This window comes from Pocillopora damicornis, chromosome 10, assembly GCF_964200805.1.
Source record: "Pocillopora damicornis chromosome 10, jaPocDami1.2, whole genome shotgun sequence".
Taxonomy (NCBI): Eukaryota; Metazoa; Cnidaria; class Anthozoa; order Scleractinia; family Pocilloporidae; genus Pocillopora; species Pocillopora damicornis.
In genome coordinates this window covers 12,534,942-12,555,045 of record NC_142679.1, presented here as the reverse complement: position 1 = coordinate 12,555,045, position 20,104 = coordinate 12,534,942, and the positions used below count along the sequence as shown (strand labels likewise).

At 37.2% G+C, this 20,104-nt stretch overlaps 1 protein-coding gene across 1 annotated transcript; it reads right to left on the bottom strand.

The window, feature by feature from the left end:
* Nucleotides 1-297: 297 nt before the first annotated feature.
* On the bottom strand, nucleotides 298-19,923 carry LOC113671750 (importin-7). Its single transcript, XM_027188004.2, has 29 exons — nucleotides 19,742-19,923; nucleotides 19,335-19,416; nucleotides 17,743-17,902; nucleotides 17,431-17,589; nucleotides 16,674-16,830; nucleotides 16,048-16,134; nucleotides 14,890-14,984; nucleotides 14,479-14,549; nucleotides 14,092-14,194; nucleotides 13,857-13,902; nucleotides 13,373-13,472; nucleotides 11,286-11,485; nucleotides 10,125-10,214; nucleotides 9,352-9,517; nucleotides 9,066-9,107; nucleotides 7,355-7,479; nucleotides 7,053-7,169; nucleotides 6,839-6,905; nucleotides 6,635-6,760; nucleotides 6,244-6,341; nucleotides 5,800-5,895; nucleotides 5,160-5,246; nucleotides 4,672-4,805; nucleotides 3,886-4,034; nucleotides 3,730-3,786; nucleotides 3,156-3,226; nucleotides 2,573-2,696; nucleotides 2,312-2,428; nucleotides 298-1,361 (listed from the first exon to the last, which is right to left on the bottom strand). Exons 1-29 carry the CDS (start codon nucleotides 19,823-19,825, stop codon nucleotides 1,282-1,284), a joined length of 3,090 nt encoding a protein of 1,029 aa, XP_027043805.2. The 5' UTR covers nucleotides 19,826-19,923; the 3' UTR covers nucleotides 298-1,281.
* Between the last annotated feature and the right edge of the window lie 181 nt (nucleotides 19,924-20,104).

Genomic DNA, 20,104 nt, shown 5'->3' with positions numbered 1-20,104 from the left:
GTGGGAGGTTTCTAGTCACGGTTCCTTGAATGTTAGTAAAATCTGAAAATACGACACTGTAAGGACGAGGCATCGCAGGTTAAATGAACTTATTTTCTTATTTCTTATTTAAATTCATTGAGTACCGGGACACCCAGATTACCTTTCGAGATTGTTTCGTGCACTTTTGTCTTTTTTTACCCCGACACTTTCTCGAAACAGCTGTTTATTAACAAAGGCTGGCGTTGGTGGTAGCACTTTTTTCTCGCAAAGCGACGACCATGCAACAACCGTCTGCAATAACGACCGAACAACCTCTTACTTGATTTGTTCTTTTATTAAAATAGCTTTGCTGTCTGAACTTTCAAGTCATTTTAACAGTCAGTCTTATTCTTGGTGACAAACCATTACCAACCGGCAGTTATCCATAATACTTTTCGACTGTTTCTGTTTCCGCCACGAAAAGTGCGCGATTGTTATTTGTATCTTTCCGAGATAGGATCTCAAAAATGATTAGAAAAAATGGATTTTTCTGCGCTTTTCTACCTTTTTTCCGTTGTGCTAAAACTGCGAATTTCCGTCTCAAGATCGGATTCCGGTATTGAAAGTGATATTTTGCATCACAATGAGAACAGTTCGTTATGGAATACCACTGTTCCAAATCTGAAACCCCTCCGTAATAAGACTGGCACGTCAAAATTTAGAATTTTCTCAACCATAAACGACACTTTTGATTGTTTTTGTAAGTAAGACGCCGGATCTTTTTTAATTCTATTTTCCTAAAGTTTTTTTAAGTCCTTTGACGCTTCTCGAGCTGCCAAACGACATCATGTATCGCGAGGGCACGACTACCAACGTGACAGCTAGCGTGACACCTGCTGTGGCGGGTTTGAGGTTGCAATATTTTTTCATTTGATATAGAACTTTGCAAAGGTATATCATTATCAAAATGTTTGCCGAAAACAATAATTCGACGTAAGGTCAGCAAAATCGACCCTTAACAAATAAAATTGATGTTATTGTGTAAAAAAGAAGAAAGCGAGCAAGATAACAAGTACGGCAGAAACGCGAAATTGCGGTGTTGCGTGATCTGCTGTATGTCACCAATTACGCTTCCAACATAACAGAAAAGTCACGCAATAACAAAGTCACTCACATGACGTCAATAGTCAGAAGTTAAATGTCTCTTCAATCTGACGATATAAATTATGTTCGAAGGTTACTTCCTTAATTTCGTAAAAAAAACCCTTTCATTTGTAGTCCCTTCGTGAAAGAGCTAGGCAACACAGAAATCTTTTACAGTTACTGTCCAAAGTTGAAGGTACTTGGCACAGCCATGTTGGTGAACATGTATCCTCCTTGCTGTTCAATTCGCCTGGACTCTGTGGGATAGAAAATAGCCGAGAGTCTAACCCAAGAACTAAACACAGAGAGCCTGGCTAAGGTTGAAATGAAGAGGATTGGTGCACTGGATTTTAAGTCGTGTAGTTTACTTTCGCTACTAATCAATACATCACCCAGAGATGATAAATCAATCGATGAGCCATTGATCGATAAAATCATTTAACCAAACCTTTTATGACAATAACTGACCAGCCCACTAAACAATTTTGTTACCAATGACCCTCAACAGTCTGTAAGCACGCCCTTAACTTTGCACTGCAGTAAGCGCGTTTCTCCGCTCGTGGGAAGATTGGAGACGAGTCGGGGAGGGGAAGAGAGAGAGAGGGAGGTTAACCGAGAGTTACTGACTCTTTGCTGACCTCTCCACGGCTCACGCTGCTCAAAGCCTCACACTTTCCCGAGGGCCAACCTTTAACCCTTTCCACCCTAACATTAGAATGCGTGTTCTGCACACTGTTCTTTATACATTTCCTAAGGTGCTAACAAGGAGAATTCGTTTTCCAATCAAAAGATTCGTTCCCCGGTGACCTTTCTTCTCATGACCTTAATGTGTGATTCGGGCAGGTATTGTGGGGAGAAATTAAATGCTGGTCACTCTAAGGGTTTAAAGGGTTAAAATGAATTGATGACTGGCAGTTGATGAACTAACTGACAGATCAGCTGACTGGCTAAATAACTCACTGAACGATTGACCGACAGACTGACCAACAAATTGGCTGGCCTACAGACTGACCAACAAATTGGCTGGCCTACAGACTGACCAACAAATTGGCTGGCCTACAGACTGACATACTGATTTACAAATGACTGACCTAAAAGTTACGTTCGACTAACTCTAGTTAACAGCTAAATTTCAGCTTTTCGCTTTACTTTCTGGTCCCTACTATTTCACCCTTTTTGGCTGGTTGATAATTGGCACAGTTCTCACCTAATGAAGCTCTCTTCTGTTCCGCCAGTACAAGCACTTCCTGTAATGAATTGCCCTGCTCTTCTGTTAACACACTTGTCAAAGCAGAATACCATTCTGGGTCATTGGCCTGAAGGGCTAAAAATTGAACAAATTCACTCTAACCCACACATAGCATTGACATGAGCGATACGGACAAAACACAAAAACTTAATACTTCTATTGCTTTTGGCGACGCAATAGGAACGCATGCAAATCACACGACGCCAACCCTGTACTCACCTTGGAGTGAATTCCTAAAGGCAATATATTCATCAGTTTCTTCGTTATCCACAGATGTAGTAAAATTTTCCAGAGCTGTCTCTTCATCTTCCACATCATCTTCATCATCTAAATTGTCAGCGGCCTGCAAGAGGGCAAAAATAGGATTTCACGGTTGTAAATATAGAGATTAGCACGCTAGGTTCTTAAGATAATGATGGTGCTCACTGTTAGCATTGATCCATTTTCACAAAGGGTCATTCACCTTGACAAATTGCTTTAGTACGTACGGTTCGTATTATTTCGAACCTGTAAAATTCCAGAAGTCAACATGGCCTTGTCCACGATTTTTTCAAATCTACACGAACAGAATTTAGTTTCTATATGTAATCAAGTTTTTCGGTATTCAAGCTCGGCGCATCACCCGTGCAGTTCGGTTGGTCGATCCGGTCGTTCGTTGAGTATAGATTCAGCCAGTCAGCTAATCTATCAGTTAATTCATCAATTGTGAGACATCAATTCGTTTTGAAGGTCGACAAGTCAGTCAATTTTTCGTTTAGTTTGTCATCTGTTAAAACCTTGCATTATTAAGATTTTTTTCTACCTTTTTCGCCAAATTTTCAATATACTGAATGTCATCTTCGTTTATTTCATCCTCGTCACTCGCTAGTTCATCTAAGAAAAAGCACAGAACAAAAATGAGTCAAAACTCTCACAAATGGAGCAAAAATAGTCGTCCGTGCGACAAGGTCTTTTGGCGTTGTTTCTCCATCCAAAATTAATCGTTGAAAAATGTAGAGGCTGCCGGATACTGTCTTGAAATAACAATTGAATCTCATAGCCCGTATTTACGACACGACAAGACCAAAAGACGTGAAAATTAGCATCTAGATGCAACGCAACCGAGAGTAGAGTACAGAGAAAGTAAATCATTAAGAATTCCAACTAAGAGAAGAGAAAATTGTCGACATCTAACAAATGGCCGTGGAAGACTGAAGTCTGCACTTGCGAGATATAAATTAGAGTTGAGTAGCAGAGCTAGGGAATTAAATGCATGGCCTTTGGATTTCAAATCCAGCTTCTAAAAAAATTAAGCCACGACGCCTCAGTGCCAATAAATGAAAAAAAAAGATAAACTCCAAGACAAACAGGAAAATCGTCAATCTACGGAAGCTCACCTTCATCAGACGCTCCTTCCTCTTCATCTTCATTCTCTCCTTCGCCTTCACCTCGGTCTGAAACAATCAAATAACAAATGACAACGGTTGTTAAGGAGATCAGCGAGAAATATACAGAAAAGTCAACATTTCACTATGTGGAAATATAGTCCTTACTTTCATACGCTCTTTTGAGTCCTTGGAATAACACTAACAAGGCCGGGAGAATCTGGGGCGAGCACTGAAGGAGGGCCTGTGGTCTCATCTGTTTTGGAAGATCCATGAGTGCACAGAAACCCAACACAAACATCTTGCGATCATGAATACTACAACAGAAAAGAGTAACCAGAGTTCATCAGTAACAGCAAGGCTAATTGAGGACATAAATCTTCACTACTCCTTAGTCTAAAATCTAATGAATGTTAGAATTAAGTTCAAGCAATCTGTATATGCAATGAGACAATAGGAAGACACCTGTTGACCAGTTGCAGGTACAACAAACGAGAACTCAGAAGTTGGAAAGATTAACAAGGAAAATCAAGTTGCCCTAAATGATGATACAATACGGGGTCCCTAAGAACTGCTCATTATTTTTTCGCCAGCAGGGAGGGGAGGGTGGGTCGTAGGACTTAAGTTGTGTTTCAATAAAATTTACCTGATCCCCCTTAAGGCTCTTTCGTATTCTCACGATTCCCTTCCCCCCCCCACTGGTAGTCACTTTTTTATAGTACTCATTTATGCTCTGTTATCGACGACTGATCCCCCCTCCGTCCCTCCCTGAAAGCCATGTGATTCCTTCCCAGGATACGAGTAAGTTTCCTAGTGCAAGTTGGTAATTACAATGTCTGAAAAAACCAAATCGGACCGAAAAAAGTCATCTGGAGCAACAGCGCCAAATATTATGTTCTCAATTGTCTCAAAATGCTAAAAGTACCAAAATCAAAATATTTTGTCTCCGCTTACCCGAAAAAACAGTCGTAGTCACTAACCCAATGACTAAAAAACTGCGCCGTCACAGTTTCGTTCGTATTTGGGAAGTGGAGTTTGTCCAGAATACTTAATAAGAGGGGAGTATTGTATATTAGCCCCGCGATAGCCTGGAATCACAAAACAAACGCAGTTAGTAAGCTCTGAAACAAAAGTTGCAATGAAGCCATAACTAAGTGGGAGGCCAGCAAAAAATACCAAAAACAATGGCCACAACGAAGTTGCAGCTACGTGTTTCACTTTTGTCACGAAGTTTCCACCTCCTTAATTCTCTATCTTTTCAAAAAAAATCAACCGACTTTGGGAAACTTGAAACGTACAAGACTTTGGCGGATCGATTCCATCAACATTTCACTGAGATGCAAAAAGAAAGCTTTATGTCACAAGTCCCTCAGAAATACACGGCTTGAGGACGTTTACTGCTCGTATCTACTGAAACTATGTGTTGTTGTGATCTCCCTTACCACTTGTAAGCACATAGTTCTTAGTTCACTCTCCTTCACCTCCCTTGTCAATCTCTCCAGCGCTGCTTCAATGTAAAACGGAAGCCACTAAAAGAACAAAGAAATCTCTGAGTAAGCTAGAGCTTAATGTTGGACCCCAGAATTCCATATTTACAGCTTATTGTATAACTGTCTCTAAACTGTTACCTCTACAAAGTAATTTGGCATTATCAACTGAGTTGATAACGTAAATTGGCCTCTGTTAAGAGTTTTAAAGCTGACGTTTTGAGCGTTAGCCCTTTATCAGAGCCCTTCGTCAGAGCAACCTCGCTTTGACGAGGGGCTAACGCTCGAAACGTCAGCTTTGAAACTCTTAACGGTAGCCAATTTACGTCATGAACTCAGTCGATAAACAAAATTACCCTGTTATACTCTCCCATGGACGCAACACCACAGTTTCTTTAGAAACTTACCCCTTTTATTCGTTACTTCTACAGGTTGCTACAAAAGCGCCCAAGTTGTCAAATTGGAGACTTTTGTTGCAAATTCAGTCGCTAAAATATTCCCCTGCTCGCCACGGCGACCAAAACGGTCGCAGCGTCGAGCACTGGGTCAGTTAAATAATTATTGTATTTGACAACCATTCAGTTAATTTCCTTACCTGGTCTATCTGTCCATGGCATTGAAGTATTGTCACTTCTAACAGCTTTGCTGCATTGCACTGCTGATCTCCTGCTGCTGACGAATCGGTTAACATCTAATGACGAATGAAAAGAATCCCGAGTGTAAACCCTTTAACTCCCACGATGGGATTGTCGATTCTCTTCTCTGGCTTCCATAAATTATCTTGTAAATTAGTCATGAGAATTTGGCCTCGGATCAAGATAATAACTACGACTTAATACGTTTGGGTATTCTCAATGCCTTTTTGCTGAATAATGTATGAATATAATAGGGAGAAGTTTCATATTAATCAGTTGTGGGAGTTAAAGGGTAAAAAGCCAGTATACTTTACATGCGTATTCTTTGACCGTTAAGTGAACACGTGGAGGTATAATTTTAAATTTAATAAGGACAATATTAGCGACATGTTCATACGGTATACCTTTTTACACATGTTGTAGATTATCTCAAGGTTCTTTGAATTTGCTAAAAAGGCAGGCGTGTCCACTGTGATGTAGTTGTGTAAACATGGCATCATTTCTGGGGGGCAGAAATGCATACAGTTTAAGCTTCATGAATTTTTTACTTGTAGCATATCCTGCGACTAACGTACAGTAAATGATACATTTTAGATGAGTAAAAATCACGCAGCCGAATTTCCGCTAAGTTAAACCCTGAAATAGCAGGTAGTTCTTCAGAGTTCACCGTGCAAGGTTCCCTCAAAAATGTACTCCAAAGTGGAAAGGGATGCACAAACCTAAGGCTACCATTTCTCAGCATGTCATGTACTCCAGGTCATCAACGGTTACATAAAGTAAATTACGACTCAATACCTGCAAAGTAGTCAAAGGCATCCCTCTGGAAAGCTTCATAAAGCATGTAAAAGACTGCCCACATGGACTGTGAGATCTCAAAACATGTACAGGTGCAGATAATGGACAGAATGTCTTCATAGAATTCTGTGCAGAAATACAGTAACACTATTAATGAGAGAATAACTTAAATGTAGTAAGCCAGAAAAAATATCTACTCCTTACCCATTACAGACAGCTCTAGAACCTTGGCTATTAAAGAAATCACGACTTGTTCCAGTTGAAGTACAATCTGAAAAATGATATCACTGTGTTAAGAAAATTTACATTTCAGTCAATCAATAATTGTTGTCAACAAAGGACTATCCCTCTAAAATAGTAGCTACCTAGGTGTCTAAATAAAAACTTCGCCAAATCAATGACATTAAATTCATCTTACAGCTTTAGATCCTTCCATCACATTCAACATTGTCTCCAGAGTGTTCAGAATTCCCATGGCAGTAACGGCTTTCTCATCACTATCCTCCCCATCCAACAACTGAACAAAAGTGCTTGCCTGTGGAAAGAAGACAATTTCATCAGAAAATATCATAATTATGAACAATTAAATGGTGCCTTTTTCCAGGATTATATGTAGATTTTAATGGCATACATTCTAGTCCAAAAGTTAAAAGGATGTTTTACAGGCCCAAAACAAACAATTTTTTCTGCAACAAATATCTAAATTTCAATTTGTCCTACCAGATCTCTGGCAATGTCTATTGCAATGCTTGCCACTTGTTCCTGATGTCCATATGTTGAGATGAGTTTCTGCATCACTCCTGTCAAATCATCATTCTCTGTTTCACGAATAACTTTCAGCAGTTCTAGAGGAGTACAAACAAAAATTTTATTACACTGAAGGCTGCATGGTTAGTCAGAGGGGACAAAGATAAAATGAGCACAACACATGTACAAGTAAGCCCTTGTGACAAAACATTCATACGAAATTCTTTACAAAACTGCATGCTCTCAATTTAACTCTTAGAGGCCAAGGCATCCAAATACGGACCTTCTACAATCTTTGGAAATACTTCACCAAAGAGCAGCCAGAATAATATATAATTTTCCTCGCGATATGCTTACTGACAAAGTATACACTTTGACAGACACTCAAATTGGAACACTTTAACCTTTTATTATAAACTTCAATTAATTAACCTGTTCCATAGCATGTTTATAGGTGAAGCACCTTTGGCTCTTTCATACTTGACAAATAAACCTTGCATTATGTAAAACTTCAGAAGGAGTAATAACATAATTGTTCCACGATTTAACTCGTAATTTCTTAAAAACTCTATTTGCTATAGAGGCGCTATCCTTGGGAACACTGTCTTGTCTCATTTTACGGGGGCCAGTTTACTGATTTTTATCGTAAAGTGAAGAAGGAATTCTATTTTAAGGAAATTGATTTTAGTGTACAGTCGGTCCAGTCGCTGCCCAGGTGCTACTGTGATTTTAAATGCTTCTAAATATTATATGCCTCAACTGCTGTCATCAATTTATTCAGATGTAAACAAGTGAACCCATTTAATATTTCTTTTTTTAGAAACTTATTGAATATTTTTAAATTTTTACCATGGTAGTTGTGTTTTGTTAGTAATGCTATCCCTATTTTAATATAGTTTCATATTGCAATTATTTTCACACAACCCCACAAGCTTTGAGCTTTAAACCCTACTGTGTTTAAATAAATACATTACATTACATCTGATACTTAAAGAGCTGTCCCTGAAAGTTTTCCATTTATCATCTATACTCCTAGGTTAGGTGAGGCACTGTTTGAGTGAAGTGTCTAGCTCAGATAAAACACAATGACCAATATGGGATGCTAGCCCTTCCTAGTTTATTCCCCCTCCCACATTCTTCCCCCACTCCCCCCCACCCCCTTCCCTGATCTAGGTATGTGTTCCTGAAAGTTTGCCATTACCATCTATACTACTGGGTTGGGCAAAACAGAGTGGGGGTGAAGTGTCTAGCTCAGATAAGACACAATAACCAGCCAGGGTTTGATGCTGGCCCGTCCATTCTGGAGACCAGGCCCCCATTGATTGAAGGGTGGATAACCCCATCCACTGGATAAATCTCTGTCTGGTGGATAGCGCAGAAATGTTTTGTTAACACTTATCCACTGGACAGCGATTTATCCATAAGATAACATTATCTGCTATATGAACAACTGCCTTTTGATGTAATTGTTCACAAATCATGCAGATTTTAAAGCAATAATAAGGAAAGGTTGGTACAATGAAATTGAATAATTTTTTTTCCATCTGAAAAAAACTTGTTTAGAATGCTTATCTTGGCTTTGTTCTAAGCACTTTTTTAAGGATTTCAGCTAATATTTTTTTATCAAAGTAGATGTAAAGTTGTATCCTGAAATTGCACTGGAAATGAGATAAAGAATACTCACGTAGGATGATTGGACGCACATGTGGCTCAATATATTTTTTGGCTGCAAAATAAAAATGAAAAAATCTCACATTTTCGCCATTACATTATCCTTATTTTCTACCTACCCATTGGGCACCTGACTAATGGAAGGCAATGGGTGAAAAAAATTATCAAGTTTTATGTCTTTTGCTCTACTGCACCATTGACAAAACAACTCATGAAATAAGAAATATTCTCTTTTCAAAGGGTGTTTTTATGCATTGCAACTTTTTTAAGCGCTAACAAAACTGAGAAAAATAACTCACATCCTTCTTGTTTCTCTATAAGAAACTGTAAAGCAATGGCTGCCTCCACAATGACGGGGGGATCAGTGTCTTCAGTTAAACACATGCGGGCAGAATTCACAGCTGTAGCAAGGTTTCTTTCTTCTTTAAAGGTTATGTCACCAAAACTGTGCAAGACCCAGCAAGCCTAAAGAAAAGTCTATACATTAGGTGGGAAGCACACAGTAGGGGAATCAAAGGGTTAGATGAAAATAATCTCTACTGTATCATTATCCCCTTTGCTCTAATCTTCCCAATGTTTGGATGCAACCTGCAAAATAATAGCAAAACATTGTTCTGCAAGTTTTATCACTACCCGCACCTAACACTGTGACTGTTTGTTTATTTTTCAATGTCATGAAAAATGAGCCTCAACATAGAGATTTTTGCTTTCTGTTTATCACCAGGGTCTTTTAGAAGACACTAACAAGAGAATTAGATTCGTTTTGTTATTTTTTCTGAAAACAAACAACACACACAAAAAAAACAGTAAGGAAAATTCCAGCGCAATGCTTTGTAATTTCATTCCTAGGCAGATTAAGTTTGGGAGCTATTAATAACAAATCTGTATGTTCAAGTCCCAAATATGTCTGGATTTTTTACACAAAAACAATGTACCAACTAGCATTAATGCAAAATTATATTTGTTATTGTTATTGTTGCAAATTTTGTTTCATATTTCAATCAAATAAAATGTCAGTTACTTCACTGGCAAACAAAACAATCAATGAATCAATGAAAAAAACTGTTCCTACCCTGGCTCTAAGATATCCTAATGAATTTTTAAACTCAGGATAAACATGTTGCACTAACATGTTTTCCAACTGTACTTTGTACATTTTTCTCTGTAACAAGAGGACACAACACAATTTAAGACAAAATCATTCATAGGAAAGAATTATGATACAAAAGAATCTTACATTATCATAAGGATTCCTATCTTGTATTACAGCTCTTTACATGGATGAAATAAAAGCTCCTTAACAGAAAAAAAAGGGAGAGGAAATGTGGTTGCTTGCGGTTAACATTTGAAGTGCAATCTGTCCAAGTGTTGTAACACAAAAACCAGAGTAATCTTTAACACCAGTCACAAGGTGCCTGTGAGTTCTAAAAGTCAAAACAGTACACTGCTTTAAAACTATAAGATTGTAAGAGAACAAGACATTCCTTGGTTGATAGGGTGGTGCCAGTTTTCCACAGCAATCTAAACCCTTCACTCTCAAGATCTCATTGGTAACTCTCATTGCTGTATGCCCTACAACTCTTATGATAATAGTTTGGAGAATTTGGCACTGGATCCTTTAATAATCCCCTTATTCAAAACATTTGTCTTTATTCTCATCACTTGTCTGCTTGATATTGTATTGATATTGTAAGGAGAAATGATTTCTTGGTCACTCTTGTGATTTAAGGGTTAAAGCTCAGGGCCCAGTTGTTCAAAGGCAGATTAGCCATAACCCATGGTTAAATTTTAATGCAGGTTTCTATATTTCTTTTCTCCAAAGCCTTTTAGAGAAAATTTTCCCTATTCTTTTTAGAACATCCAGTGATCAAATTGCAAGCAAAAAGATTTTAACTGAATTTTCTTTTAAAGCTTTCAGACCTGAAATCAAATTCCATGCTAACCCTGGGTTATCTTAACCCAGATTTGAACAACCCAGGCCAGTAAAGCAAAACCAAGGCAATCCAAGTTTACTTTCTATGCTAAATTAAAAGTTTCTCTATCGATTGGAACCAGAATAAATCCTCATTCCTGAGCCCCTGATCTCTTGACTCCTAACATAGTTTTGCCGTATTACAAATTAAGTTTGAGAAGCATCCACCTATGCAAGCCTGCAGAACAACAGTAGTTATGCACTGACAGACCCAAACCCATTAAAAAGACAATTCAAAATGAAAAAGAAAAGACAAGAAACCTTTAACAACACATCAGCTAATGTGCCAATCATATGAAGAGCTCCATCCTTCTGTCGAGGATCCCTCTGTTCAGGAGGGAGGTTGAGGACATGGACACAGAATACCATGGTAGGGTCAAGAACTTGTTTTCTTTTTGAAACTACAGTGTGAAGAAGCGTGGCTGCTGCAGTGACAGGGGAGACAAAATCCTCAAAGATATCTGTCAATAAGAGACAAAGCTTCAGGTTATTTAAAAGTACTGGACTACTCAAAGTTCAAATATGAAGAAAATTTGTGAATGCCACCTCAATTTTTTGTTGAGTTTTTAAACATGTGCCTAGTTATTCCTGTGCAAGATGTTACTTAACTGCCAATCTTTTAACATTTAAAAATATTCATTCCATTAAATCTTTGCTTATTGCATTCCTGTAAAAAAAAAAATTGGCTTTTGAAATTTGTTTGCCACATGCTAGTTTTCAGCTCAATTCAGGAAAGTGGATATACAGTATTGTGCAAAAGTAATGCAAACACCTGTCGACGAAATTCGACAAAATTCCTAGCTTTTCGACAAATTCTTGACCGAAACAAAACTTCGACGACATTTCTGCGAATTTTTGAGGCATGTATTGTTTTGAACGGCTCGAACTTTCGGCGACATATTCCTTGATAGCGTTCATGCGACTCGAAATTTCAAGCGAAAATTTGTTCTATCCAGCGAATATTTGGGGCAATAATTCATTGCAATTGTTCATTCTTTCAAAAAGATTTGGCTGAATTTGTGGTTCGGTACTGCTCTATGTAAAACTCCCATGGAATTTCCCGCTACGATTTGAGTCCTCTGCGTGACCTATGTTGTTTGCAACCATGGCAACACTTAGTGTATCACTTGTGTCGATGCGTTTGGGATCATTTACGTACTCTACTTTTGGTAGTCATCGTGGCCAAAGTTTCAAATTATTCTACAAAAAAATAAAAAAGCCCCTCCACAAGCAAGGCCTCCAACCAGCTGAAATACCGAAAGCGTTGAAATGTGATGGGTTACTAGGTTTCACTACGCGCATCATTTGAAAGTTGTGTCTCACCAGTTTCATGGTAAATTTACCTTGATCGGGAAGACCTCAAAAGCTGTCTATGGAAGCGAACAGTGTATGTAGAAACTGTGCAAAATAAGCATTGGCAAAAGATGCCGGAATTTACGCAAAAATAGGGCAACATGACCTAAATAATAGTTGTTTCAGCCGTCATTTACTAATATTCAGTATTTTGTTGCAAAATGTAAAGTATTTCACACTTTTATTAGCGTCTGATTGTGTAGGATCAAAACAGACTAAGAACGCTTAAATGCTAAAATACTGCACACGCTCTGAAGCTCGCGTTTTATATATATATATATATATATGTATATATATTGCGAAGAATAAATATTTCCAAACAAACATGGGTATAATGATATCTGGAAAGCAATCAGCGATATAGATGCTGTCTATTTTTGTAGCGATTGAGAAAGAATAAACAAGGAACACATTTCTCAATTGACAACGTTTGAAACACTTAAAACACATTCTCTGCTCTGTCTGGTTTAAAAGCGGAGTACTGAAGTTAATGTTTAAAACTATTCCAATCATTTCAGAGTTTATTTCCACCAAATACATGTCTCTTGGTCGCAATTGCTGTGTTTAGTCTCAAACATTAAGTGTCTCTGTCGCGGTGAAAAAGGTTGGAAATACGTTTGATAACATTTCGTGTTGCTTACATGAATAGTAAACAAACTTGATCACTCGCAGACGGCTACTGTCAGTTCGAAGCAAAATTTCGAACACTAATGATCGAAGAGACACTTTCCGCCACGAATTTTCGCTTTGTGGCAAAAATTCATCTAAAAAGCGTCCTTTGTTCAGACGAAATGTCGCTTAACAGGCCTTGAACTTTCAATCGAATTTTTGTTCGAACTTTTGACGAAAGACCGTTAGAACAAATAACGAAATTCGCCAAATTCCGCTTGCATTACTTTTGCACAATACTGTACATATTTTCTAAGAAGTTTACATGCTTAAGCCCCTTTAGCTGTTTCCAGGTTAGGGCTTAAGTATATTATTCCCTTTCTCACCATATTTAACTCTTATAAACTCATATGGATCTTCTTGCCAGAGTTCATCATCCTCTTCCGTATAACACATCAAAGGAAACACAACTTCCTGGATTATTGCCTATAAATATAACATCAAAACATTTTTCAGACAATGCTATTGCCTTAACTCCCATAGCATCAACTAGGCCTTTCCAATCAACCTTTAAAATCCAGATCTGGCAAGAAACCTTGAATGCTTTTAAAAAGGGTAACCAACAATAGTCAGGCTTCCATCTTAGGGAATCTACTGCCATTCCAAGCACTTCACATAATGTTTGTCTATCAAAAAAACTTTGCAAACCACAGATTTCCAATTGTTACTGTACATACCAGTATGGTAACTTAGAGTCTGTAACTATATGTCTACTATGTTCATTACACTAATTTATAGCTGCCTGGGCAATCCCTGCTAGCTAACTTCAGTTGAACTTTAAAACTCTTTTCTGTATGTTTGCTTTTTTACCTGGATATGGGGCTTCACTATTTTCCAATGAAGTGAATTTGAAACTCTGGAAAATAAACAAGTATATTTTTTTAACAAAAAATCAATACCACTTTAAAATATGCTTTAAAGCACCATTTGTACAGCAGGTGAATATCACTACTTATCATTGCCAAACAAACTGCATTTACAAAGCTGAGACCAGCATCAATGTAATTCACATAATGTTACAACAACCTGAAAGAAATGTACTCACCCATTTTTCAAGTAGTTTATGGTTTGCTGAAGTACTCTTGGAGCTACAAACACTTTTCGTCTGTACTGATCCAGAACTCTCAGAAGAATCTGTGTCACACTTACTGTGAGAAAAGACAAGTTCTCAGTTAAATAAATAAATCCTGCATTTTTTTGAAACTCAGCCCAAAGTTGACTAATCTAAAGCACAGTATTAACTTCTTCTGGGATGGGCCATAATGTTATGGAGGAGGTTCCTTTGGTGGTTGACTTCAAGAAATAAAAAATGCTAGGAAACCTTGATGAAAAAATCTATACACAGAAAGCGAGCCCAATAAAAAGATTCAATATACAACCTTGCAACATTTTTACTGAAGGGAAAAAACCTAAAGTCTCTTCGCTTACTTACCTGCAAAATGTTTACAGTAGTACTCAGAAAACTCCTCATATTCTTTTGTTATTGATCCTGGAGTACCATATCTGAAAACCAAAAGGACTCATTTAAACATGAAAGCATCATCTTTGTTAGCTGCCCCACAAATAGGCAAAAAGAAAAAGAAAAATATTCCCCTTTAAACCCCTTTTTAGGACTAACACCTAAATATTTCTTTATGGACATTAAAGTAACGGTGACAACCAAAATGTTGATATAAAAGTAAAAGGGGGAAAGGAAAAACAAAAATGAAAACCACTAACACAACGAAAGATGATGTTTCCTTATTCTTCCTGGTTCAAAACTATGTACAAAATTATAATTTTTTGACATGCACAGGTACATGTATGCAAGTGGGTTTAGTGCTGTACTAAAAGACAGGTTTACCTCTCAAACAACCGGCACAAAATATGCAGAGCCCATTTCTTAGCTTTCCACCAGGGTAGTCTAGCTAACTCTTCTTCATCACCTTCCAGAGCAACCTAAATGAACAAAAGAAGAAAAAAAAAGCACACAACTACAGGTAAGAGAGCATGCATGACCATTTGCTATGTATTGATGTTGTCACATTTGAACCTCAACATGATGTTTCCATTTTTACTTACTAGTTAATACATAGTAGCATGGTGGGAAGGTGTTCAAGTTTACTTGTAGCAGAGCTTGCATAGCCCCATAACTATACAAAATAGTAGTAACCCATCAAGCTGAAAAAATTTGGATGTACGACCGTATGACTGTACGACCATATGACTGTACAAGGTGCTACTTTCAACATACATGGTCAACTGTATCGCAGGCACACCAACGCCGCAGCTTTGTCCAGTAGTCCAGTGGTCAGTGCACTGGGCTACAAGTTGGACGACCCGGGTTCTAGTCCTTGCTGGGACAAGGTGTTGTGCCCTTGAGACGTGCGGGGAAAAAAAATGCAAGCTCTGCTTTTAGGCTTGGTTAAATCTAAATATTAGTTATTAATCTATTCATTCTCTTTTTCAGTCACACATGTATGCTCTTAACACCCTATCATCATTATGCATTTTCTCTTTACTGTTCTCTGTACATTTCCTAAGGTGCTAACAAGGAGAATTTGTTAAAAAATCAGGAGCTTCTTTAGTTGGTCATTTCCTTTATTATCATGGCTTTAAAGTGTGATTCAAGGGTGATATTGTGAGGAGAAATGAGATGCCAGTAACTCTTAGGGGTTAAAGAGTTAAAGGGGAGACAGGGTGACTTGACAGTTAATGCACTTTATTCCAGATCATGAGGTCCAAAATTAAGACTTAGCTTGGACACTGTGTTGTCACCTTTGCAAGACACTTCTTTTACAGTATCCTTTCCACACCAATGGGTACAAATAATTACTGATGAGCTTTAAGGGAAGCCTGAAGAAATGCTGGAGTGGGGGGGGGGGGGGGGGGGGGGTAACTTTGGAATAGAATGGTATTTCATTCACAAAGGAGTACACTGAGTGGGCCACTTGGTTTGGGTGCAGAATATTTACTTAAAGCAAAGTGCAAGCAATGAGATCCAGAGTAAAAAGATTCTTACCGGAGGTACATCTCTGCTTGCCACAGTTTGGAATACTTGCATCCACTTCCCAAAATCTGTTGTAATTAGTTCAAGGGGAAGGACATACTAACAAGACAAAAATAATTTAATGAATGAAAGATTCTTACTTATTTCATGAATGTGTGTTCCATTAGTTTATGCAGCTGGAAAGAACACTGTCACGTCATTTACAGGGAAAGCAAAAAGTTTGCAGAAGAATATTTTCAAGCTCAAATCTCAAATTCAAGACCACACATTCTGCTGAAGCATAAAAGTACTATTTTTTTTTGATACACAGAGCAGCACCTAACACCTAATCCTTTCACCAAATAAGGAAAAAAAATTGGACTACATTTCAACTTTGATTTGCCAAAATGGACACTAAGTCAGTCATGTGTCCTCTCAAGAAAGGGAACATATTTAGAGACTTGGTGTCCAGCAAATCTTTGAGAGTGTCAGACTGATTGTTACATGACGTCTTGTTTAAATCCATTACTAAAAAATGCATGACATGTTCTTCTGCCCCCACTGTACTCTCTATAGGAAAACTTGCTTGTGCATGTTGTGTATACAGCTGAAATCTATAAGTTTACAATTGTCTCTACCATTAGGTTGATGAAACCAACCTGAATAAGCGCAAAGAAAATTTTAAGAATCTGTTTTTGGATCTCCACTGACATCTCCGATGAGTCTTCTATCAGAGCGACAATTCTTGCATAGAGTTGCGGCAAAAGAACTTGCATGATGTTGTGGAGAAATTGCCGTTCCTCTGGCTTCTTGAACCTACAGAGTTTAAGTGAAACAAAATTGAATAGGAGAAATAGCACAGTAACAGGCAATGAAATCATTTCTAGAAAAATGATTTTCAGTAGCCCTAAAAGTCATCTTGGGATTGTCCCTTTGCTAGCCATTAGACAAACGGAGTCTTAGATTTTCAAAGTGAAATTGTAAAGAAAATAAAAGGGCCTTTGGATCAGGAGTGAACAAAAAACAGGGAAGAAAGATACTATTTGGTTCTCAAACATAACCGCCACAACAGACAAAGAGCTCTACACAAGCACACAGCTGTCTTTCAGGTTAGGGAGCTTTCTAGAGTGCATCAAATATTTCACATGTTTCTCCTTGTGTAGAATAACAGGTAGCTTTTAATTAAAGCTTAATTATAACCCACAAAATAAACATGTCAATAAACTGTGACATCACTGAAGGGACTAGTCCAAATAAACACAAATTTTAAGAAAAACAACAGTACATATTTAATATTTCTAAGCTCTAAAAGTGGAACCATGAAAAACTCTGAAAAAATAACAACCGCACACCAGTGTAAAGTTACATGCACATGCTTGAATTTTTTGAAAATAGCAATAGACAGCATGTACTTACTCATATTTCTTGACAATCTGATATAGGGTAAGAAGAGCACCCATCCATGTCCCTTGACTGTTCTCTGCCAGGAATCCATTCACTTTGTTAATCACTCCAGGCCACTTGTCAGGAAAGTCATGACGTAAAATCTGACTGACACACACAGTAAGCTGGATTCTGCAAAGTATGCACGCAGTTTTTTTTTAATTGTTCTTTAATCACAAGAAAAATGTCCCCTCTGGCTATTATAACTGCTAAATTTAAAAGTCACACTTAGGGCCCTGTCTTCAGCTTTACTTAAAGACACCTGTAGCTTTACAAGATTTTTACCTTATTAATTCAGGAGCATGAATAACTGCCTCCACAATATTTTCTCTGATGGTAGCTTTATCTTGCTCAACAATAACAAATGCAGCACTAGTATCAGCAAGTTCTGAAGGATCTCTCTCTTTCCAGTACTGGACAATCATATTCTTGAGATAAATTACACCTACAAAGGCAATCATTGACAGTCAATAGTTTACAGCATAATATTTGGCTGAGCAAATATACATTTTGTCATTACCATAGGCCTCATCAAGAACTTTTTGCTAACTCTTAAATCACCATGTTGTATGAGTCACTATCATCAAATGAACAATTAAATTCCATGTTGCTGTGCTTCTGTTTAGTAATACAAATGTAGATGATATCAAAATGAAGCAAGAACCAAAAGGTGGCACATGAGATGCAGCCAAGTGAGTCACTGATGTTCTTAATGCATTTTCACTTCTTCTACAATCTGGTAACATACAAACCCAATGCAAGAGGGAATCTTTTAGTTTTATGTTTTACATTTTTTGAATCAATAATAAGAAAACCAAAATATTATCACTAGCAACATCAGAACCATATCAAAATGTGTGCTTAATCCAGCCTATTAGGAGACAAATAGTGACAAATACAAGTAACAGGCATGTGAACAAAAAGTTCATTTCAAGAACATGTAAAGGCCATCCTTAAATTTTGTTCTCCTGATCAAAATGTTTCCAATAACCATGTTACAGAATATGTAAGAAATGGTTTCTACTTAAATTAATATATTTATCATTTACCAGTAAATAATTAATATCAATTAAACTGATTATTAAAATTTTGCTTCTTATACTATTTTTTTTATTTTTTTTTTATTTTTTTTATTTTTAACCTTTTCAAATCAATGGGTTCACTGGCAAGGATGGTGTTAAATGTAGCATAAACATTTTCTGTATCAGTGAAGCAAAATTTAACTCTTTTAACTCTAAGGGTGATCGGCATCAAAGTTCTCCTCACAAAAGTATGCTAAATAATCTATCAACATCATGAGAATGTAGAAAATGATCAGCAACCCAAGAAGCTTTAATTACTAAATGATCTCTCCTTGTCAGTACCAAAAGAAATGTATAGAGAAGAGCATAGAGAATGTGGATACTGATGTTAGGGTGTAAAAGTTTAATCATTCTTGAGTGAACCATTAGGTGAATAACTAATCCTTGCGAAGAGGTTAAAAAGGCCCGTAGAAATAAATTGCACTTCTTGCAAAATTTTATCTGTGCACTTATTTTTAGGGCCAAAATGATTCTTTAAAGTTTTCTTGTGTTGCGTAGAGGTTAAATTTAAATCAAAGTTTTTAACTTGAATACTTTGCATTCTCTTGAATTTGGTACAATAGTTTTAATAACATGAACATCACTAACTCCGTTGGACTTCGACCAACACAAATAAAAGTCACTCTGCTGATATTATTAAGAAAAACTTTCTTTTCCAACATTAAGCGATTGACCTTTCATTAATAGAACAATTCAATACCAAAGTTAATCTTTTGACTTGTGAATTACGACATACATGCTAAAATTTAACAATGTACGTACGTTATCAGTTTTAATTAATAGTAATTTCCGCACCTGACTGTCTCACAGGAATTTGTACATCGTTAGACATAACGACTTGAAGAAGAAGCGAGAGGAACCCTGGATGCTTGTAAATCTGTAGAAAGGAAACCAAAAAAGTAATAATAACTCATCGAATTTATATCTTAAATACGTGACAAAATCATGACCAAAATAAAAATAAGTCGAATAAAATTCATTTTAAAGTTCTTTTGAATTGAAAAACAATTCCAAATTCCAAAAGTTTGGCCCAATTTAAAGTTTTAAAATTAAGAGTTCGCTTAAAATAAGATTTAGTGGTGTAATTGTTGATTAAAAACGAAGAACAGTTCGTTAGATCCGTTTCAAATATCCAGCAATGTGCGTGTTGACGAAATCGATCGGTCAAATCACGAAAGAAATTGCAATTAATGAAACTTTACCTCATTCAACGTTTTTTCTGCTTCTTCTCTTAAGTTTGGGTCGAAAGTACTCGACAAGATGTTGGTTAAATGAGGTATATCCATCCTGAGGTATATTTTTGCCGGAGATCTAATGGATACCTTTTTTCTTTACTCCATGTGCAATTTTCGTCTTCCCGCGATTCTTCCCCCGGCAAAATTTAGCATGCGTAATAAAGGAGAGTCAGCTGACCTTCTCAACTGCATGCTCAAACACATTCGCACCTCTGTAGGTCTTTTCCAAATGAAAAGAGCACCGTGAAAAAAAAAGCAAAAACAGAACGAAACTTTAGAAATAATATTGCTTTGGGGATCGGATTAAAATCTAATGGTCTTCCACTGTGC

Coding starts and splice junctions, on each gene's coding strand:
- LOC113671750 (XM_027188004.2), bottom strand. CDS start 19,825: ATGGATATACCTCATTTAACCAACATCTTGTCGAGTACTTTCGACCCA. Junction 17,903..19,334: donor AATTCCTGTGAGACAGTCAG/GTGCGGAAATTA, acceptor TTGCCTTTGTAG/GTGTAATTTATCTCAAGAAT. Junction 4,806..5,159: donor GAACTATGTGCTTACAAGTG/GTAAGGGAGATC, acceptor TTGTGATTCCAG/GCTATCGCGGGGCTAATATA.